This window comes from Molossus molossus, unplaced genomic scaffold (assembly GCF_014108415.1).
Source record: "Molossus molossus isolate mMolMol1 unplaced genomic scaffold, mMolMol1.p scaffold_m16_p_1, whole genome shotgun sequence".
Classification (NCBI taxonomy): domain Eukaryota; kingdom Metazoa; phylum Chordata; class Mammalia; order Chiroptera; family Molossidae; genus Molossus; species Molossus molossus.
In genome coordinates, this window is record NW_023425344.1 from 90437456 (window position 1) to 90457063 (window position 19608).

Sequence of the window (19608 nt, forward strand, 5' to 3'; positions counted from 1 at the left end):
GCTGCCAGTCAATGCTCACATGCCAGCCACGAGAGTGTGCCCCCGAGAGTGAGTCCTGTAGCCCAGGGAGCAGCCATGGGGTGCTAAGGTGCTCTGCACACCATGCAGGTTTACAGCAAAACAAATGACCTCTTTCAGGCTGCTAAGCTTGGGTTGGTTTGTTACACAGGAGATAAGTGGTGTGGAGTCTGTTCTGTCTGATCCATGGCCACCAGGAACTCCTCAGGAAATTCACATGAGTCATGGCCGCAAAAGCCACCCGAACAGTACAGTCCTAGGGCGGATGTTTGTGTTGACAGTGGAAGTGGGGGGACGGGTACCCAGGAAGCGAGTTCTTCTGCAGGTGGTGAGCTAGGGTCAGGAGAATGTTGTGCTACTTTAGGTTATTTTTGGCTGAAAAGGATGACTTCCACTTCACACACTGACTCATTTCTCATCTCTAAATCCTACCTAAAAAATGTCCCTCTCTTGAGGTGACCTCTCTGGCTAAGTCTACGCCCCCCGCTCCCGCCACTGTTAAAATGTGAACGTTCTCGGAGGACCAGCAGCCTCACTCGTGTCTAGACTGTTCTCAGTTCTGTCCTTGTTCCCAGGTCCTGTCAGTTCCTCCTCATCCCAGACTCCCGCGGGGGTGGGGTTCTCTAGGGGGTGGTGATGGTGACGACTGTTCGGGATTAGGGAGCCTTTTCTGCTCTGAGTGTGTGGTTTGGGGAAGGGCCCCTGCGGACCTTCACCACCTGCTCTGGCCGCTGTAGAGCCCCGGGCCCTCAGTCTATCCTCAGATGTGCTGCACTGGCCTCTTGATTCCTGGGGGACAAACTGCACTTGTCCTAAGAGATGCCTTTTTATTTCTTTTGTGCAAATAGAAGCCACGGAAGGGAGCTCTGACCTGTGTGTGCACCACGCAGGCTCCCGTTCACGGCGATTTCTTCTTCCCCGTGACCTGGGCATCGCGGTCTGCATCGTGTCCAGCTGACGTTATGGCATCTGTGAACTGTGTGTGTGTTCTCTTAGGCCACTCTTGTATCCCCAACGTTTGTGTTGTCTCTCACTTGACTGACTAGATTTCTAGCTTCCATTCTGCAGAAACAGAGCCTTCGCCGGGTCCCGGTGGGTGGTGGGTGGTAGGCAGTGGGCGGTTGCCTCACACCTGGGTCCACCTCCCGGGGGTGTGGCAGGGTAGCAGGTAGCAGACACCTAGCGTTATTCATTGTTGCTACGACTTTACATTGCAACGATGTTATTAAATGTATCACCACTGCGTTCACTGCTAGGGATAGTGTAAGATTTAAAAGCTGTGAGATGGCCACACAGTCTTTGGTAAAGAAAGAGAAAAAGGCTGATGAAACCAGCTGTGAGCATTTGGGACTGGGTGTTCGGGAAGAACAGTTGCTTTTTTTTTCAGGATCTGCATTTTGAGATTGGAAAAATAAACGATACTCTCATCTGATTTCAGGAGCGCTGGTAACACCTTAAAGATAAGGGGATGGCAGTAGGTCAAGTGTCTGGGTCTCCCCGGTGGGCTGGGGCCGAGAGGGGGAGAGACGGTGAGTAGCGTCGGTGCCCTCAGGAGAAGCTCGCTCTTCACAGCCTGAAACCTCAGCTCAGAAGCCAGACTGTGCTGCCGTCTCCAGGGAGCAGCTGTAATTTTTATAGTTCATCTTTATGGAGAAAGTTTTAATCTGCTCATTTAAAGACCCATTGCGATCAATAATCAAGCTCAGGTGCTTAAAATTAGAAACCATGTCTAAAGGAACATTAGTTCCAGAAGGTTTAGATTTTTATCTGCCACTCAACTTTTGATTTCCAGGGACAAAAGCCAGAAACACCTCCCCGGTTTCCCCCGTTCTTGAGGGGACTGGTGTTTGCCCGTGTGAGTGTAGGTGGGCCTCTCACAGCCAGAAACACAGACAGTGTCCGGGGGACTTGGAGGGGACAGTGATGCTGGCTGTTGTCTGTGCCCTTGTCACCCGGAGGCACGGGACTTGGTGGTTGTGCCCCTTTGAGCTGAAGGGCAGTGGGACTACTGTTACTTTGGTGTGCCCAATCCAATTTGTAATTTTGAATATAGTTTTAGTTTTCATTGCTGTGGTGAAAACCAAAACTACCCATTTTGTGTAGTTTTGTTTCATTTGCACCAGGTGATGTTAATGGTGGCATTTTAGGAGTAGATTTTCCTGTGACTTTTTTTTTGTTCTACAGTTTCCCAGTGATTAAATGATGTGAGCTAAGTGAGTAATAGCTCTCTCCTGGGGCTGCCATAGAAACAACGGAGCAGCAGACCGTGGGCATCCAGTCGCTCACCATTCTGAGGGCCCGAGGCTGACATCGAGGCGTTGGCAGGGCTGTGCTTCCTCCGAGGCTCTGGGGAGAATCAGCGCCAGGCCTGTCTAACCTTCCATGGCGATGGCCGTCCTTCGTGTCCCTCAGCTTGTAGATGCATCGCTCCAGCCTCTGCCTCCGTCTCCCCGTGTCCTTCTCCCTGTGTCTGTCCCCAGTGCCCTCAGCCTCTCGTACAAGGTACATGTAGTGGTGGTGAGAGCCCACCTGAATAACATAGCGTACGCGCTTCCTCTCACCATTCTTACCTTAGCACCACCTTGTACATAAAGGCAGAGTCACAGGCTCTGGGCCTGAGGACTTGGACCTATCTTTTGGGGGCCACCGTTCAGCCCAGCACACCTACTCTGGTCCATCAAGTGATCTGCCCCATCTTTTGTTTATGACAACCTATGGTTTACCTTCCACTATGGGCTTCATGCTCCACTGTGGGAGTATGTCCCAGGTATGTAGGTGGAGATTTGGGAAAAAGCTTTTGTATACAGATAGCTTGGAAGTGTTACAGGAGCAATCACTTGGGAACATCCTAGATATCCAGCCACAGGAAACTGTGCTGAGGCACATGAGATATAATGTACTACACAATGTTATAAATACAGTATGAGACACAATGTTATACACAATATTATAGATACAATATGAGACATAATGTACTGCACAGTGCTATAGACACATCAGACACAATGTTATAGACAGTATGAGACAATGTTACACTCAATGTTATACAGTATGAGACACAATGTTACATGCATTAAGGTGCTCATTATTTTAAAAGGAGCCATGATTGTAGCATTAAATAATGGCGTGTGAGCAAACAGCTATAAGCAGCAAAATCCTGACAACAGGAAAAAATGTGCATTTAGGAAAAAAGATGAACACAAAATTGCAAAAGATGACTGCTATTTTCTGTGACTTTCAGGATATCGGCTAGTTGGTTACTTTCTAATTTTCATTATTTGCTTATTGTGTTTTACTTTTCAATGGGGGAAACTTTACATCTGTGATGCCACCTGCTTTGCGCTGGTTTCCCAGTGGTGGTGAGTTGATCTAATACCGTCTCTGTTGTTCACCTTTCATCAGCTCCAGGGGCACGTAGGGCCGTCTGTGGCCATGGGGACTGTGTGGTCCGCTTTGTGGTTGGCGCAAAGCCAGTTCACGCATAAGGATCATTCTCCCCACCTGGAGCATTTGAACTGGCTTTTATCTTCAAGGTGGTCTTTAGCTCCAAGGTTTTAACTAAAATTTCATTTTGACCAAAAATCTAGAAAGGAGAAGTTATTTCACTATCAAAAGACTTTCATGACCTAAGAATTTTCCTGGTAATTCCAATGATTTTGTTTAAAAAAAAGTCAGATTTTGTTTTCTGCTATGTTCAATATCAAAATTATTATTTGTTAATCCTCATTCGAGGATATTTTTTTCCATTGATTTCTCAGAGAGAATGGAAAGGAGGGAGGCATGGAGGGAAGGAGACAGAGAAAGAGAGAGAGAGAAAGAGAAATATCGATGTGAGAGAGACACATCGACTGGTTGCCTCTTGCACAAACCCCAACTGGGGCCAGGGTTAGGACTTGCAACCCAGGTTCATGCCCCTGACCAGGAATTGAACCTGAGACTTCAATTTGTGGCTGCCACTCTAGCCATTGTACAACACTACCCAGGGCATCAAAATTATTTTTATATATTTAATTTTTTTAAATCCTCACTTGAGGATATTTTTCTATTTATCTTCAGATAGAGTGGGAGGGAGGGAGAGAGAGGAAGAGAGGGAGAGAGAGAGAAACATCGACGTGAGAGAGACGACACATCGACTGGTTGCCTCCTGCATGACCCTGACTAGGGCCGGGAACAAACTGCAACCGAGGTATGTACCCTTGACTGGAATAGGATTTGTGACTCATTGGTCCACTGGCCAATGCTCTAATCACTTAGGAAAACTAGCCAGGGTGAAAATTATTTTTAAAGAAGAGAAACTTAGCTGGTATATCCCACTTCAAGATACTGGGGTGGCCCTGGCCGGTTTGGCTTAGTGGTTAGAGCGTCGGCCTGCGGTCCAGAGACCCGGGTTCGGGTCCCGCTAAGGGCATGTACCTCAGTTGCAGTTTGTCCCCGGCCCTGGTCGGTTGTGTGGGTGGCAGCCACTCGATGTGTCCCTTCACATCGATGTTTCTCTCTCTCTCTGTTCCTCTCTCTCCCTCCCACTCTACCTGAACAAAAAAATGAAAAAATGTCCTCGGGTGAGGATAAAAAGAAAAGATTCTGGGGTGTTTTTCCTATCTAAGGGGAGGAAGAGCTCTGGCTGCGGCACAGGATGGTATGTTCTCCTCTGATCGGCTGGGGTTCGGGCTCTGGTGGCACCTCCCACCTCCCACTGCAGCGATGTCCCAGTTCCTAAGGAGCTGAGTGTGACATCACATAGGCAGCCTAGGGACCTACCTGCTTCCTGACTGAGGCCTTCACGAAAGCAGATGTCATTCGCTGTGCCAACTAGTGGACACACCGGGCACATCACACATGTTCCCCTGGGCCTCAGGTCCCATGTCTTTGAAATGAGTAGAACAATATTAATGTAATAGCAGCTCTCTTCACCTTTGAGAGTCACACTGGGTACTAGACTTAGAGAAACAGAAAACGTTGTGGAAAATTTGCATCTGCAGGCGCAGCCTCTGCCCACACTCAGGGTGTCCTGGGTCGGGCACCTGGCGAGTGCTCAGCCTGTGCGATTTCTTCTCGCTCTCTGATGTGGCCAGGTCCACCCTCTACCCTCTCAAACCACTGAAGCTCTGCCCTCCCACTCTGTGAGCACTCGCAGCCCCGGAGGTACAGGGAGCCTCCCAGGCCTTCCGCCAGGTGCAGGCCACGGGCGAGCCTGCCACGTCCCCTCCTCGTCAGAGCAGGACATTGCATCTCCGTCTCCCGTCGGCACGTCTGATTGGCACAGGTGATGGACAGGTGCAGTCCCACCTCCAGACAAGGTGCCCTGACCTTCACGTTCAGTGTTGGGAAGCCTCTCATGTTTGCAAGACACTTGTCAGGTTACAGGGCTGGACTTCATCCATCGCTTCCAGGCTGGTCTCTCGAACTCCTCCCGCTGTCCCTGAAATGTCCTTTATGTCTCAGGATGAGTATGTAAGTGTCGTGTCTGCGGGCATCTGCCCAGGCCCTGCAGTGTATTCCAGAACCTTGGGGAGGGCACAGCTTTCTCTCTTGGAGTGTCAACCTTCCTAATGCCGACCCTTTAATGCAGTTCCGCATGTTGTGGTGACCCCCAACCATAAAATTATTTTTGTTGCTACTTCATAACTGTAATTTTGCTATTGTTATGTCTTAGGCGACCCCTGTGAAAGGGTCACTCAACCCCCAAAGGGGTCGCAATCCACAGGTTGAGAACCGCTGTATTAGGGGGTCGCGATGTAAACCAGGTGAACGGCTGAAGAAGATGAGATTCTTATCAGGTGAAAACAGTCCTTTGGGGCCAACGATGAGTAATCAGCTAGGTTCTCAGTGAAGAGGCGGCTGGGACATCGAGAGGCTGCGTAGAATGGGGTCCTGCCCTTTTGAGTGGAATTCCTCCACGTGTCACTGAATCTTGACCCCTGAGAGGGGCGGTGGCCAAGTGGATCAGGGGGAACAGGTCTACTGACAGCTCAGGATTTTCCTGAGTGGGGAGGAAACTTGCTGATGGACAGAGGTGTGTGCAAGAATTTCCCGTTTGCTCACAGGGGCTGACCCTCTTAGGATGGTGAGAAATTAGTTCATTAAATGATTCCCAGAGAAAGTAAATAAAGGTCTTGTGAAAAAATGCTGTGGGCTGATGCTCAGGGGATTGACCTTCTTTTCTATAGGGTTCTAACCCTGGTAAAGAATGGGGACAGAGCCCTGGCCAGTTTGGTTTAGTGGTTAGAGCATCGGCCTGCAGACTGGGGGGATCCCGGGTTCGATTTCTGCTAAGAACACATACCTTGGTTGCAGTTTGTCCCTGGCCCCTGTTGGGGTCGTGTGGGTGGTGACCAATTGATGTGTCTCTCTCACATCGATGTTTTTCTCTCTCTTCCTCCCTCTCTCCCTCCTGCTCTATCTGAAGATAAATGCAAAAATGTCCTCAGGTGAGGATTAAAAAAAAAAGAATAGGAACAGAGATGAGCCCCATCAGATAAGCCCATCGCTCTTTTCTGTCACATCTACTTCCCCGAAGACTCATGACGGTTGCCGTGGGTTATAGAGAGCGTCCGAAAGTCAATGCAGAGAGGACCGAGGGGAGAATAATTGAAACATTAGATAATATGTAAGGAAATGGGAAAAATTATCCTATTGATGGAACTCTAGGAAGTTTCTCCACAATGTTTTATGGCTCATTTAAACCACTGTAAAAATTTCAGGGTTTCTATAACAGGTTTCACTGTAAACCTGTCTTACCACTGACTTTGTAAAATGATATCAATTGTTATTCATGGAATTCTGTACTCAGAAGAATGCCTGTTGTGGTCTAATTTATATTATTACTTAGGAATTATTGATCCAAACAGTGAGACCTGTGCATTACTTTTGATCTGTAGGTGGGAAGTAACAGAGCTGTGTCGGCTGTTAAATCCTCTGAACAACCGGCTCCAGTTCATTTTTCTCTGACATCAAAAGGGCTTTGCCAAGAGAATTACAGATCTGCATAGTGGATGCACCTTCTCTACCTTAATTAAAGACATGGCTTATTCATTTACTTTCATTTTAATACATCAGCGTCACATGAGATAGGTGATGAAGGCAGTCAGCCTAACACTTCTGTTTCCTGGCTGCTGAAATACAACTGCACGTGCTAAGGGGGAAATTTCTAAATGACTGAATATTCATGGCTGTGGGCTCCAGGCAGCGTGTGGGGTAAGATCCTTGGGTGCTTCCTGGGAGAGACAATCAGTAGTTTTTGTTGGCGACAGACACATCCCTGATACTTATGAGCAGCACACATAACTTCTTAGCTTTGGCAACTGAGAAGGACGGATCAGGGTGTTGGCACAGGACACCGCTTTCACTTATCCGAGCCGCCTGCACGGGCGCCGGGGTGGGGGTGGGGGCTGCCGCTCCGTTTCGGCGGGGCTCTGTCCCTACACTGTTCATGGTTCACATCACAGCCATTCTGACGAGAGAGGCTTCATCACCCAGTATTTCCCGGGTGCCAGCCATCCACACAGCCTTTGTCTCGTGTGAGGGGTGCCGAGTACAGCCGCTGGTGCATCCATCAGAAGGTACGACTGAAGGTCAGAAAGGGCCTCTGTCTTCCCTGGTGTCACCTCGCCCTCCGTGAGCGGCACAGGCCTCGATTCCGCATACTCGCTCACAGGTGGGCGGCAGTCTCGACGGCTAGTGTCACCTCGGAATAAGGACAGCTGTGAGCGGTCAGCCCCTGCCAGCACTGGGCTCCATCTGCCCCCTCGACAGTGTCGAAACACGGCTGTGGGGGTAAAGTGCCATTGTGGCCACACGTCAGGACAGCTTTTCATCCCCCCTTTCCTGTGTCCGCTGCCCACTGCTCGTTTCCTCGGCCAGCACTCGCTGTGTCCCTGTGTGAAAGGTACTGGTGGGACATGTGACCTGGAGAATGCCGTCACTTCAGGGGGAGGGCGGCCCCGAGCTCGGGTGGGTGGGTGGACTGCTCAACGCTGGGTAGAATCCTGAGCCTCTCATCTTGGTGACCAGGCACTGGGGCCTGTCCCGGGGCAGGACAGTGAGGGGGTGACACGTCCGAGGGGACTGGGAGGAGGACAGTGACCCCCTTATTATCTCAGCGAGCGCAGCTTTGCCCAGCGGTGTGGACTGAGGCCGGATGCCTACGGAGAGGCCTGTGGGCATGGACGGTTCTCTCCGGAGACCGGGGAAGAGGGAAGCTGCGGCTGCAGTTCTAGGAGCACGCGGGCTTCGGGGTTAACTTCGAAAGATGAGAAAGATGAGCTGGTGGGACGACAAAGGCAGAGGACGCAGGGGCGGTAGGAGGCATGTGGAGGGGCCCGGAGAGCAGAGGCCTGGGCTGAGCCAGAAGACAAGGAATGGGATGATGGGCGTCCCCAGAAGGAGAGCGGAGTGGAGGTAGGTTTCACTGTGGCTTCTGTTTTCCCACAGAGGCAGGGCATGGGCCATTCCGGAGGGGCTACGGCTGGTTTCTCAAGTCTGTGAGTTGAAAGGGTCTCGTCTGTCTAGTCCCAGTGTCCGCCCATCTTCTGCCCTCACGCACACCGAGCCCGGGCCCCTGATGCGTGAAGTCACTGCCTCCTGAGAGGACAGGCGGCGGGGCCCGCCTCGGACACGTTATTTCCAGACCTGTGCACACAAGTTGAAGACCTCTTGTGACTCTGATGTTTAGTGATAGGTGGGTAACGGTTGGCTCTCAAACAAAAGGGCACGGATTCTTAGGTTTTGCACATTTACATGGTGTAAATGCCATCCCTGTGACTGAATTCGAGTGACCAGCGTGATGTCAGTGGGCGCAGATGCGGGTCGAGGTGAGCAGTAGCACACACCTCACTTTGCAGATACAGTAGGTGTTAATAACTTCAAGGGCAAAAATAATAGTAACAAGTAGTAAAATAATTAGGAAAGTGATGAGTTTTGAGTGTTCATTGCCTTTGTTTTAATCTAATGCATTTAGTTGTAAGTTTATGTAGTTTAATTTTTAATAATGGCTGTGTTTAACAACTGCCTTAACGTAACCCACTCAGGCGGGCTGAGTTGGCTCCAGCATGACCGTGCTGGGCACAGTGCATGCTGGTTGTGGGTTTTATAGCCAAGCGTGTCCTGCTACCATGATAGAACCTCTGGAAGGAGGGACTGGGACTCTCACCTCTTTGTGTCCTCCAGCCTCTGCTTGTTGAACTGGAATATTTCATCTGTGTTTGTGTGCAGAGTCTTTTATTTGGAACATGGCCTAAACCCTAGGCTTAGCTTCTGTTTCTGCACAGGACAGAGGACAGATGAACGCACGGCCTCAGACGGCCTCTTCGTGAAGCCTGTGCACAGAGGATGTACGCCGCAGATGCCTGTGGTCGGGACCATTAGCATAACATATGCTCCCGCTCAAAGGCGGCAATAGCTCTGTTTGAAAGCAGCTCAGTGCTGCTTCCTCTCCGCGGGCCGGTTCGATTCCGGTGGGGCACAGACAGCGCCGCGCCAGAGGTGAGGAGGCTGCCAGCGGCCCTGGCCTGGCGCAGACAGGGCCGCGAGGCCACTGGTGGCATTTCGCCTTCTTCTCCCTCATCGCCCCTCCCCCTCCTCGTCACCAACAGTGTTACTGGGGAGGCACACATGCACCTCACTGTGACACAAGGACCCCTTCAGACGCAGAAGCAGACGGTGCCGAGTACAAGGAGTCCCTGTCGTGTCAGCAGGTGGGGACGGGTCTGTGCAGGGAAAGGCCCTGGAGGGGTGGGTGGTGGGAGGCCATCAGTGTGAGCAAGAAGTATGAGAGGAGGCAGAGATGGTGGCATGTCCAGGGAAGAGATGGGGTGGCAGAGACAGAGACACAGAGACAGAAAGACAGAGATGGAGAATAGAGAGACAGAGACAGAACAGAGAGACAAAGAGACTGAAACAAATAGGCAGAGACAGAAAGACAGAGGCAGGCTGAGAGAGACAGACATAGATAGATACAGAGAGAGACAGACAGAGACAGAAGGACAGAGAGAGACACACACAGAGAGACGGTATGACAGAGACAGGGGAAAGGAAGAGGGTGAAGGAGAAAACAAAAAGAAAGCATGAGGAAGGGGAGGCCCTAAGGGGCCTGAGTGAGAGGAAGAGGGAACTTGGCACCAGCACCTTCTCCAGGGCTCCTCCCTACCCCACGGTGCCTTTGGGTGGTGTCACCAGCAGATTTGGGGTCTGGAGCTGGGTGGGTGAGAGACCCCTACAGAGTAGGATCCACCTGGCACTTGTAGATGGATTCCTGGGTCCATTAGGGAGAGCCTGCCCCCCAACAGCCCAGAGCCAGGTCACAGAAAGCCGGGATAGTCTTTCTCCATTTCCAACACTGTTTGGAAGCTTCTGGAGGGGGTGCAACGTGGACTTTGTTCTTCTGGTAGTTCTTGTTAAATAGATTTTATTAGAAAGAACAGAATCTGACTTCGAGCAGCTGCATCACCGTCGGCAAACCTGCCGACGACCAGCGTCATATGGGTTTTGTAGCCGCGTTTAATTTGCTGTCTATTGACATTTACGATCCCAGAGACAATAAAATTTCCATGTTGCAGCATTAATTCCTTCATTTTCCCAGGGAGTCAGAGGGTTAATTTAGAATGGTACAGAGAGGATTTCGGTTGAGGTGAAAATTGCTCCTTTTCCCTGCTTTGTGAACAGTGAAAATATCACTAAGGAGGAACACGTCCTTTTCTGAAAGACGGGCTGGTTGAGGCAGCGGCTGCTCCTTTGATGCGAAATCAGTGCTTTGATTCAGTGTCATTAGGCTGACCGGCTCCCTCTCCGGGCCAGGTGCTATCAACCTGGGAAGCAAATGGCCCTATTTCTCCTGCAGCCGTTTGGTGATTCCTCTGAGAACTCGGGCCCTGTGTTCAGGGGCTGAGCTTTTATCTGCCGGTAGTGCTGAGAGCAGGGAAGGGAGGCCCGAGAGGGCGGGGCCCTCGCACGGTCCGCAGCGGCTGGGCCTGGCCCTCCCCTGGAGCCTGTGGGGCCACCTGGGGGCTCTGGCTGCCCTGGTCCCCTGAGTCCGTGGAGGAACCCCTGACCCTGCCACCTCTCACTGTCTGCTGTCTCTGCAGGAGCAAGGTGGCTAGTGGATGAATAGTTGGAGTTATGACAGGTAAAGAAGCCCTTCAACCCCCGGCACGTGTGTGCGGAGCAGTGGGAAACGCCTGTGTAAGGTACTGTCTGAGTGACGGCAGGACAGACGATCCCCCCTGTGGGCGTCCACGTGCTGAAACCACGCGTGGAACAGTGCCCATGGCCTGGGTGCTGTGGGCACCCTGCCACCCTCACACCCACCCAGTCCTCCCGTGGGTAGGGGTTTGAGATGCTGCTCTGGCATCCTTCCCCCACCTCACTCTCCCTGAACACGAGACCGGACTTCTTATCGGCTGAGAGTTTGACCCCCGAGCTTTCCACGTGGAACATCCTGGGAGCCACGTGGCTGCCACTGGGACCACCGTTGGTGAGAATGCACGGTTTTTACTTGGTGGATAGATTGCAGAATAGTGAATCTATCCAAGTTTCCCAAAGCAGTTCTGATTTACTGTTAACATAGGTTTTTCACTGTCATCACCTTTGGGGGCAGCTGTCAGGGACGTCCGACTCTCCCCAGGGTGCAGGGCCTACTGTCCACATGAAGTCACAGCAGTGCTCCAGGTGGGGTGGCCTGCCTGGGGGCTCTGGAGAGGAGGGCGGGGAGTGGCTGTCCACTCCTGGAAGCTTCTGTCCGTGGTGATCAAGGAGCATCTGCTGAGGACAGGGCACCTTTCGGGGCTGCCCAGTGCCTTCTCCGCAAGTCCCTCTCCCCAGCTGGCCGGGCTGAGGTTCCCTGGAGGACCTCCAGGTGGCGCCCTCTGAGGACACCTTCAGAAAGGAGACCATCTCCTGGCATGGGAGGCACTGGTGTACACGTCTTCTTGAAAGTTTGCCAGGTTTCAGGGATGTTCAGCACCTCACAGGGCATTCCCCACACTGTGGGGTACAGGGTGTCCCAGGAGGGCTGCATGTGTGTGAGGCGAGGTGGGACTGGGTGTCTGGGGGGTTGAGGTGCCTGGGGTGCTGAGCACAGGCGGCTGAGCGGGACGGCTTGACTGGCCTCCTGATCATTGCATGAGCCTGGAGGAGCCCAGCCCGTCAGCCAGGGACCTGCACCAGCCCTGTGTCTTTGCGGTGTTTGCAGCGGCAGCGTGGGCTTGCCAGGTGTGTACTCGCTCAGGGCACCCTCACGGCTGTGAGGGAGGGACAGGCCCTCACCTGGGGGCGCTCCCTGTGCCCACTGTCACTCAGGCTGCCAGAGGGGCAGTTACCTGGCAATCTTGTCCGTGCAGGACATGGTGATGAGCTGCTCACCCAGCAGGATGCCGTCCCAGGTCTGCACCGCGCTGGGGCCGCGGACCGGCACAGTCCCCTCCCCGGACTCAATCTTCGTGCGCAGGTGTCCGCGGAACTTCCTGACGAGGTGTTTGCTGCTGGTCACTAGGAGACAAGAGGTGGTGTGAGAAGTGCTGGGACCGTTTGCCTGGACACACAGGCTCCCAGCTAGGAAGGGGGGGGGGAGTGCACCCACAAACATCTCACATGCCACCGCCAGTGTGTTAGGACAGGGAAGCACACGTGGGCGCCGGGGCAGGAGGAACTTCTTCCCAACAGCGACAAGGTGACGAGCTGGGCTCTAGAGCACCTCAGCCAGGACGGCCGGCCACCTCCTGGTAACGGCCCAACACCAGTGTCTCGGCCTCGCGGCCATTGGTCACAGCCGCGCAGCACAGCCAGCCTAGCGGGGGCTGCCTTCCCACCCACTGTTAACAGAGGCTTGAGTTCCACGTCATCGTCACATGAAGCATTACCCTATCACCCTTTCAGCCATCTAAGGATGTAGAACCATGCTTAGTTCACGGTCACACGGAGAAGGTAGTGGGGGGGAGTTAGCCCGAAGGCTGTGGTCTGCGCACCCTGGTCTGCATTTTCATCTTGGCTCTGTTGTTTCCTAGCTGTGTCACATTGGGAAAATTGCTTAAAACCATGGTGACACAGTTACTTCATATTAAAGTTGGGGTAATAATGGTGCCTACCTCCTAGGCTGTGGAGGTGAAATGAGACGGGACACGTGTCTGCGTAGTGCTGGTTATTACCGGAGGGCTGGGCTGTGCCAGGCAGGCTCTGCTGTGCCCTGAATGACTGGACGGAGCCTGCAGGTGGGTCCCTATGGGTCCTAACGTTTACGTTTAGCCTTCTTATGCCTTTTCTTTGCAGAGACCTCTACACACACGCGCGCGCGCACACACACATGCACACACACATGCATACATGCGTGCATACACAGTTATTTGGAGAACTAGCATGCACAAAGAAAAGATTATATTTATTTTTTCTTTAAAAAATTCTATACATTAAGTCTGGATATACCGTAATATGGAAATGGTTAACTGCTTTGCATACAAATTATATATAAAATAGTATAGTACAGTGATTTCAACGTGTACTTACGTGTGAGGACATGGATAGATAATAGACACTTTCTTTAAAAAGCTTAAATTTTTGTTTTAGAAGTTATGGAGATGGGATTTCTATCTCAATTACCCTTACTGAAGGCATCAAATAATAAATAACATGTGGGTTTGTGTGGGCGCCTCCTCTTACAGATCTCAAAGTAACTTGCAGTATGTTTTCTCATTGTTTCTAAGAACTAAAGTTCTTTTATTACATATCCAAAGTACACAAGGCCATCTCTTGGGAAGAAAGATTGCCATACTCCTCAGAGAAAGTAAACTTTTGAGAGGTTTCAGATTGCTTTTTGATCCTGCTACCAATTGAGTACTTGGTGAGATCCAATTTGGATTGGTTTGTGAGTTACCCACAGAAGGAAGGACCAAGGTGAGAGACCGAGCCTGGGTGGGCACAGCAAGGAACACCCAGCCCTCACCCAGTAGAGCACAAAACTCTTCTTTGCATCTCTAAATGGAACCATGAATCATGACAATGACGGTGATGGTGATGGTGACAATGCTGATGAAGATGATGAAGGTAGAGATGATGGTGATTATCACGATGGTGACCATGCTGAAGGTGATGGTGGTGATGACGATGATGATAGTAATGATAGGGTGGTAATGGGGATGATGATGGGGATGGCGATGAACATGACGATGATAAAGATGATGGTGATGATGATTGTGACAATGCTGCTGCTGCTGGTGATGGTGATGATGGTGATCATGACAAAGATGATGATAAATTAAACATAAAATAGTTCATACCACTCAGAAACACTTGAGGCAATCTTTGGTTTGACCTAACTTTTTACACTGTGCAGGAGGGTCTCCATCACCTCCCCACCCATGGTGGCAGCGCCGGGGGAGAGGAGGGTCAGCATACCTGGTAGTTCCCACAGTTCACCACATGCTAGTGTGGTGACTCTTTCATGGGGGATATTTTCTCAGGGAAGATGGTACTTTCTGTCCCTCTCTTTCTGGCAAGTATAGTATTCACATCCCTTTCTCAATGCTTCCACTACTGTGCCATTTTCCAGACCTTGAAAGTCGCCTAATTATATTATAGGCTTTTCTCAATTCTTCCTCATTGCTTCTGCACAACGGACTTCCCAGGAAGTAGACCCTACGGTTGGTAATGCCACGACAACAAGGAGGCCTGCCTTGACTTAACAACTGGTTTCTAGGAGCGAACCCCAAGTCTTCAGGTAGAGTAATTTTCCCCGAAGAGTCAGGTGCAGGAGAGGCTCCTGAGAAGTTGCTTATTTCCGGAGGCGTTAAATCTCAGGCCGTCTTTTCTAGCAGCTCCCTGATGAGCACTAGGGGGCTCTGAGTGGCGAAGGTCCTGTGGAGCCTGTTTTCTCTGGCCCTTTCATGCCTAATTGTCAGAGGCAGGGGGCAGTTGAAGATGCTACTTCAAGCAGAAGAAAATGCCACGTGAACCAGAAGCGGCAGGGAATGGAACCTAAATAACCTGTGGTGGGTTTATGGTGGAAATGTGAAAATCCTGCCTGCTGTGTGCACAGGCCCCCCCGCCCCCCCAATCCATGAGTATATTCTCATCGAATTCTAATCGTCCAAGTCACTGTTCTCTTCATTATGGTATATATTAATCGAAATCCTTACCTGATAAAGTGAGGGTGGAAAAATGCTTTAGGAAATTGTTAGGTGAATATTTTATTTTTAGGAGAGAATCAATAGGAGGTGGAGATAAATGGAGGTTGAAGAATTCCACCTAGGAGCCAAGATCTAGCTAGAAAGTGACACATGGTTGCCGCAAGGCACTAGGGGAGAGGAAAGGAGCCAGAAATGGGAGAGCAGGGATAGGGAATGAAGGAGATGACTTTGAACACCCAACCACCCAACAAACTTTTAATCTTCAATTCATCTTCCAAAGGCATATTCCAGAAAGTATGCCTGTGAAGCAAACTACTGTTTATTTTAATGACATCTACAGCCCCTGTCATGTGGCCGTGTGGGTGTTCCTTGCCTTACTTGATGAAGACAGCGATGGGGACGATGGTGAATTACGAGCCTACGATGCCCAGGCTCACGTCGCATGTTTCTGTAACTCAGGAGGCAAATCTGAAGACAGGGGCTTCAGGAAGTGCATCTCAGGTTCCTTGACTTTTTATGGGATTTGGGCTTAACTCCTGAACTGCCCTAATGTACAATGAATGGAGTAGGGCATCCTAGGCAGTTAACACACACTTGTAAGATATGACATTACTGTGGTCTTTCTTTTTTTGTTGTTGTTAATTCTCACCTAGGATATTTTTCCTGATTTATTTATTTATTTATTTATTTATTTATTTATTTATTTATTTATTTATTTAAATTCGCACCTGAGGATATTTTCCCATTAATTTAGTTTAGATAGAATGGAGGAGGGGGGGATCATAAATGTGAGAAAGACACATTGATTGGTTGCCTCCTGCATGACCCTGACCGGGACCAGGGATTGAACTTGAAACCCAAGTATGTGCCCTTGACAGAGAATCAAACCTGCGACCCTTGGGTCCATGGGCTGACACTCTAGCCACTGAGCCGAACTGGCCAGGGCATAACTGAGCTCTTTCTCATGTCATGTTGTGAAAGATAGTTTGGAGAATTCCACTAAGCTGTTAAGTTCTTGGGGAACGGCAGTAAGAACAGAGTTTCCCGGGCTATTGAAGAACATGCCGAGAACTTTGCAGCAAGAACAGCGGTGAATTAGAGGGAGGACAATAGTTGGGGGAAGTGCCCTAGAGCTTTCATCACTCTGGTCAGTTCAGGTTCTTACCAGAGCTGCCTTGGGTCTGGCCCAGGTCTCCCGGAGCCACCCAGGGGCCTGGCCTCCTCCTGCTAGTCGCTCTGAGTGGGTCAGACCAAGACCTCCGAGTGTGGAGCCTGTGGCCGGAGCCGCTGGCCCCCCGGTGGAAGCCTTGCCTGTCAGCACGTCTGCCTGCCTCTGCAGAGACCCGGCAGGCCCCAGCACGCAGACCTCCCCACGGCACCGAAGGGGACACACGCCCCGTCAGGCAGGGGCAGAGGAGGGCTTTCGAATCCGGCTGCTCAAACCTGCATGATCCTTCTCCTCCGCATCACTGGGGAGGTTCTGAAAGTATGGAGCTTGGAGCCCCACCACCCCAAACATACCGGAATCTCGGGGAAGCGCAGGTGGCAGGAGCCTGCGTGTTTAGAAACTTCCCAGGTGGTCCTGACATAAGCCAGGTGTGGGATAACCACAGCTGCTCCCAGGCCACGTGCCTCCCAGACGTCTCCGATCAGGAAGTATCAATCCCACTTGTAAAGAGTCCAGGGAGGGAGAACTTATGGTCTGTCCAAATGAATTTTTGGAGAGAAAAAAAAGTGGGACGTTTAGAATTTCTTGAGCCGTAGGGGCCCGAGGAGGTGGGCCGGGTTACACTGGGGCTCGTGCTGCCCCGTGGACGCAGAGCCCTGACCTGGCCTCAAGAGCCTGCGGGCCTTCGTGCTGGGGAACCACCGAGGCCGAGCGGCCCCTGTGGGAGGCCCCCTCGCTCGGCTGCGGGCGGGAATCCGCGTTGGTGCTCAGAGATCCGCTAGCCTCTGTTCTCTGCCGGACGTCTGGGATGTGACAGTAGCTTCAACAGTTGTTCAGACGTATCGGCAGACTCCTTCCTGAGCTGGCTCTGCCTTCCTCACTCTAAAGGAAGGGGGCAATCCGGACAACTCTGTTCTGAGCATCTGCACATTCGGTGAGTCAAGTGCCTGTTGGGTGTGTGTGTGTGTGTGTGAAGCTGGGGAGGAGAGTCCGGGCACAGTTGCAGGTGATGGGGCCAGATGTGGCCATGCAGAGATGTGCAACAGCTCCTTGCAGACCAAACGAGGGTGTGAGGATAAAAGGAGCTCACTGGGGACCGCCCAGGGCATGTGTTGCCGAGAGAAGAGAGGGTGACGTCGGAGTGGCCCGGAGTTGGGAGCTTCCAGGGCTAGAACTTCTCCCGGGTTGTGACAAGCTCGTCAGAACCAGTGACGACCTCAAGGTGGGGAGGAGCATGTACGTCTGTGCTGTGCATTTGTGCATTTGTGACTCAGGTCATGTGCCTTGGGCTCCATTTAGGAGCACGGCCCGGAGTGGATGGGCAGTGAGGCTGGGTTTCTACAGGGTTCACTTGTAGAAGGCAGACTCATGACCTCTGGGAATGGCCCAGCAGGTGGGGCATGTCTCCATGGCTCCTGCCCCTCCTGGTCACCTGCATACCCTTCCCTGGCCATCCAACCCTCTTGAAAGAATAACAGAGAGAAACACTCGAGTGAGCCTCACACAGAGCCCCCACCCTCCATATCAGCGGATTCTTTCCAAAGTGAAAGTTATTCTGGAGCCTGTGCCTTCATGAGTGTGGGGAAAGTGAAGTTTCTCTGGGAGGCCCTTCCAACCAGAGATTTGGGTTTCCTGCCCTTACTGAATGGGTACGGGAAGGTGAGGTAGGGCTCTTGGCGGACAGTCTGCAGGACAAGCTGGCCAGGGGCCCCTCCTCAGCATCCCCAGTAAGATGCATTGGGAGAACGCCAGCCTCAATAACTTGGGTGCAGCACCTCATTTTTGCCTGGCATATCTGCCGACAAAATGTGAGGAAAATGCTTAATCCCCCCCCCCCCTTACCAGCACCTGCCACTTCTTAAAATCACCATGAAATAAAAGACATCTGTGCCTGAACGCAAACCCCAGGGTGCATCTGAGACATCTCTGTCTTGTTTTTCTAACCCCCCGGCTTTACAAGTTGGAGTCAGGGCGGGGGAGGCTGCAGTGGTGCCCCAAGTGCAGAGGCGGGAGCCCAATGAGCAGAACTGTGCCTCTGCAGAGACGGGTGGGGCGCAGGCATGACTGGGGCTCCCGCTGGGAGGAAGCTGGATGAATTAGGGCCAGTCCCACACATCTGCAGGGGCCCCCCCCCGAAACTGAGGGCCCCTCATCTGGGTCTTCATGATGCCAAACCGTCCGAGTGAAAATGTAAAGACAATTCCAGTAGCTATATGGACCCCATTTCACAGTTTTATGTGGGGGTTGGGATCACGTGGACTGGGTCTGAGGAACTCTGTTGTTTTTTCCTCTGTCTTTCTGAGATGGGGTGGCAGCGACTCCAGCAGGCCCCGCTGGTGGGACTCTCTGCAGAGACAGGGCCGTGTCCTCCTCTCAGCCCAGGCCCACCCAACCCCTCACCCCGGGCAGTGCCTTGGAAGGTCCCCAGTCCTTAGTGGATTCCATTCTCTAGATTCTCAGTGAGACTTGGTTCCTCCATTTACTTCCCATGGGGTGTTGTATGGGCCGAATGTGTCTGTTCCTCCAATTCTCACGTTGAAGCCCTAACCCCAGGGAGATGGTATCGGGCGGTGGGGTCCCGAGGAGGTAATTTGGTTCAGATGAAGTCATGAAGGGAGGGTTCGCAATGGGATCGATGTCCTTATAAAGAGAACCCAGGGAGCCCCTGCCCCCTCCACTATGCGAGGTCACGGCAAGTAGATGCCGTCCATGAATCAGGAGGAGGGTCCTCACCAGACAGCGAGTCTGCTGGTGCCTTGATCTCGGACTTCCAGCCGCCAGGCCTGGGAGATGAAAGCCTGCGGAAGCAGCCCGGTCTGCGGGGGTCTGCGCTGGCAGCCCGCGCGGACTGAGACAGTACTGACGCGCCACTGGAAATCCCGACGCGGAGAGGTCTGTCTAGCCTGCTGCAAAGGCAGAGCAGTGAGCTTGGAGGAAATTCGGCAAAAAGGCAGAATGCCTGTTTCTGGACCAGTATCCCACCCGAGTGCTAGGGAAATAGGCTAAATGCATGTAGGACTGAAAGTAAAATAAAAAACCTGTAGGACTAAACGCCATTTCCCTGCACCTTATCTTTTTCTCGTTTTTTTTTTAATTTATTTTTTTTAATCCTCACCCTAGGACCTTTTTTCCATTCATGTTCAGATAGAGTGGGAGAGAGAGACACACACACATGTCGATTGGCTGCTTTGTACATGACGCTCTATCCACTGAGCCAAACCGGCCAGGGCAAAATCCTCACATGAGGCTATGTTTTCATTGATTTTTAGAGGGGGAGAGAGTTTGGGAGGGAGAGAGAGGAAAAACATCAAT

General features: G+C 51.7%; 1 protein-coding gene across 1 annotated transcript in view; it reads right to left on the bottom strand.

The window, feature by feature from the left end:
- The window catches only part of ADARB2 (adenosine deaminase RNA specific B2 (inactive)), a 163772-nt gene that overhangs the window by 17695 nt on the left and 126469 nt on the right, over nucleotides 1–19608 (bottom strand). The window contains exon 7 of the mRNA XM_036264430.1: nucleotides 12330–12498. Within this exon, the coding sequence (XP_036120323.1) occupies nucleotides 12330–12498 (169 nt within the window). The remainder of the gene's footprint in view (nucleotides 1–12329; nucleotides 12499–19608) is intronic.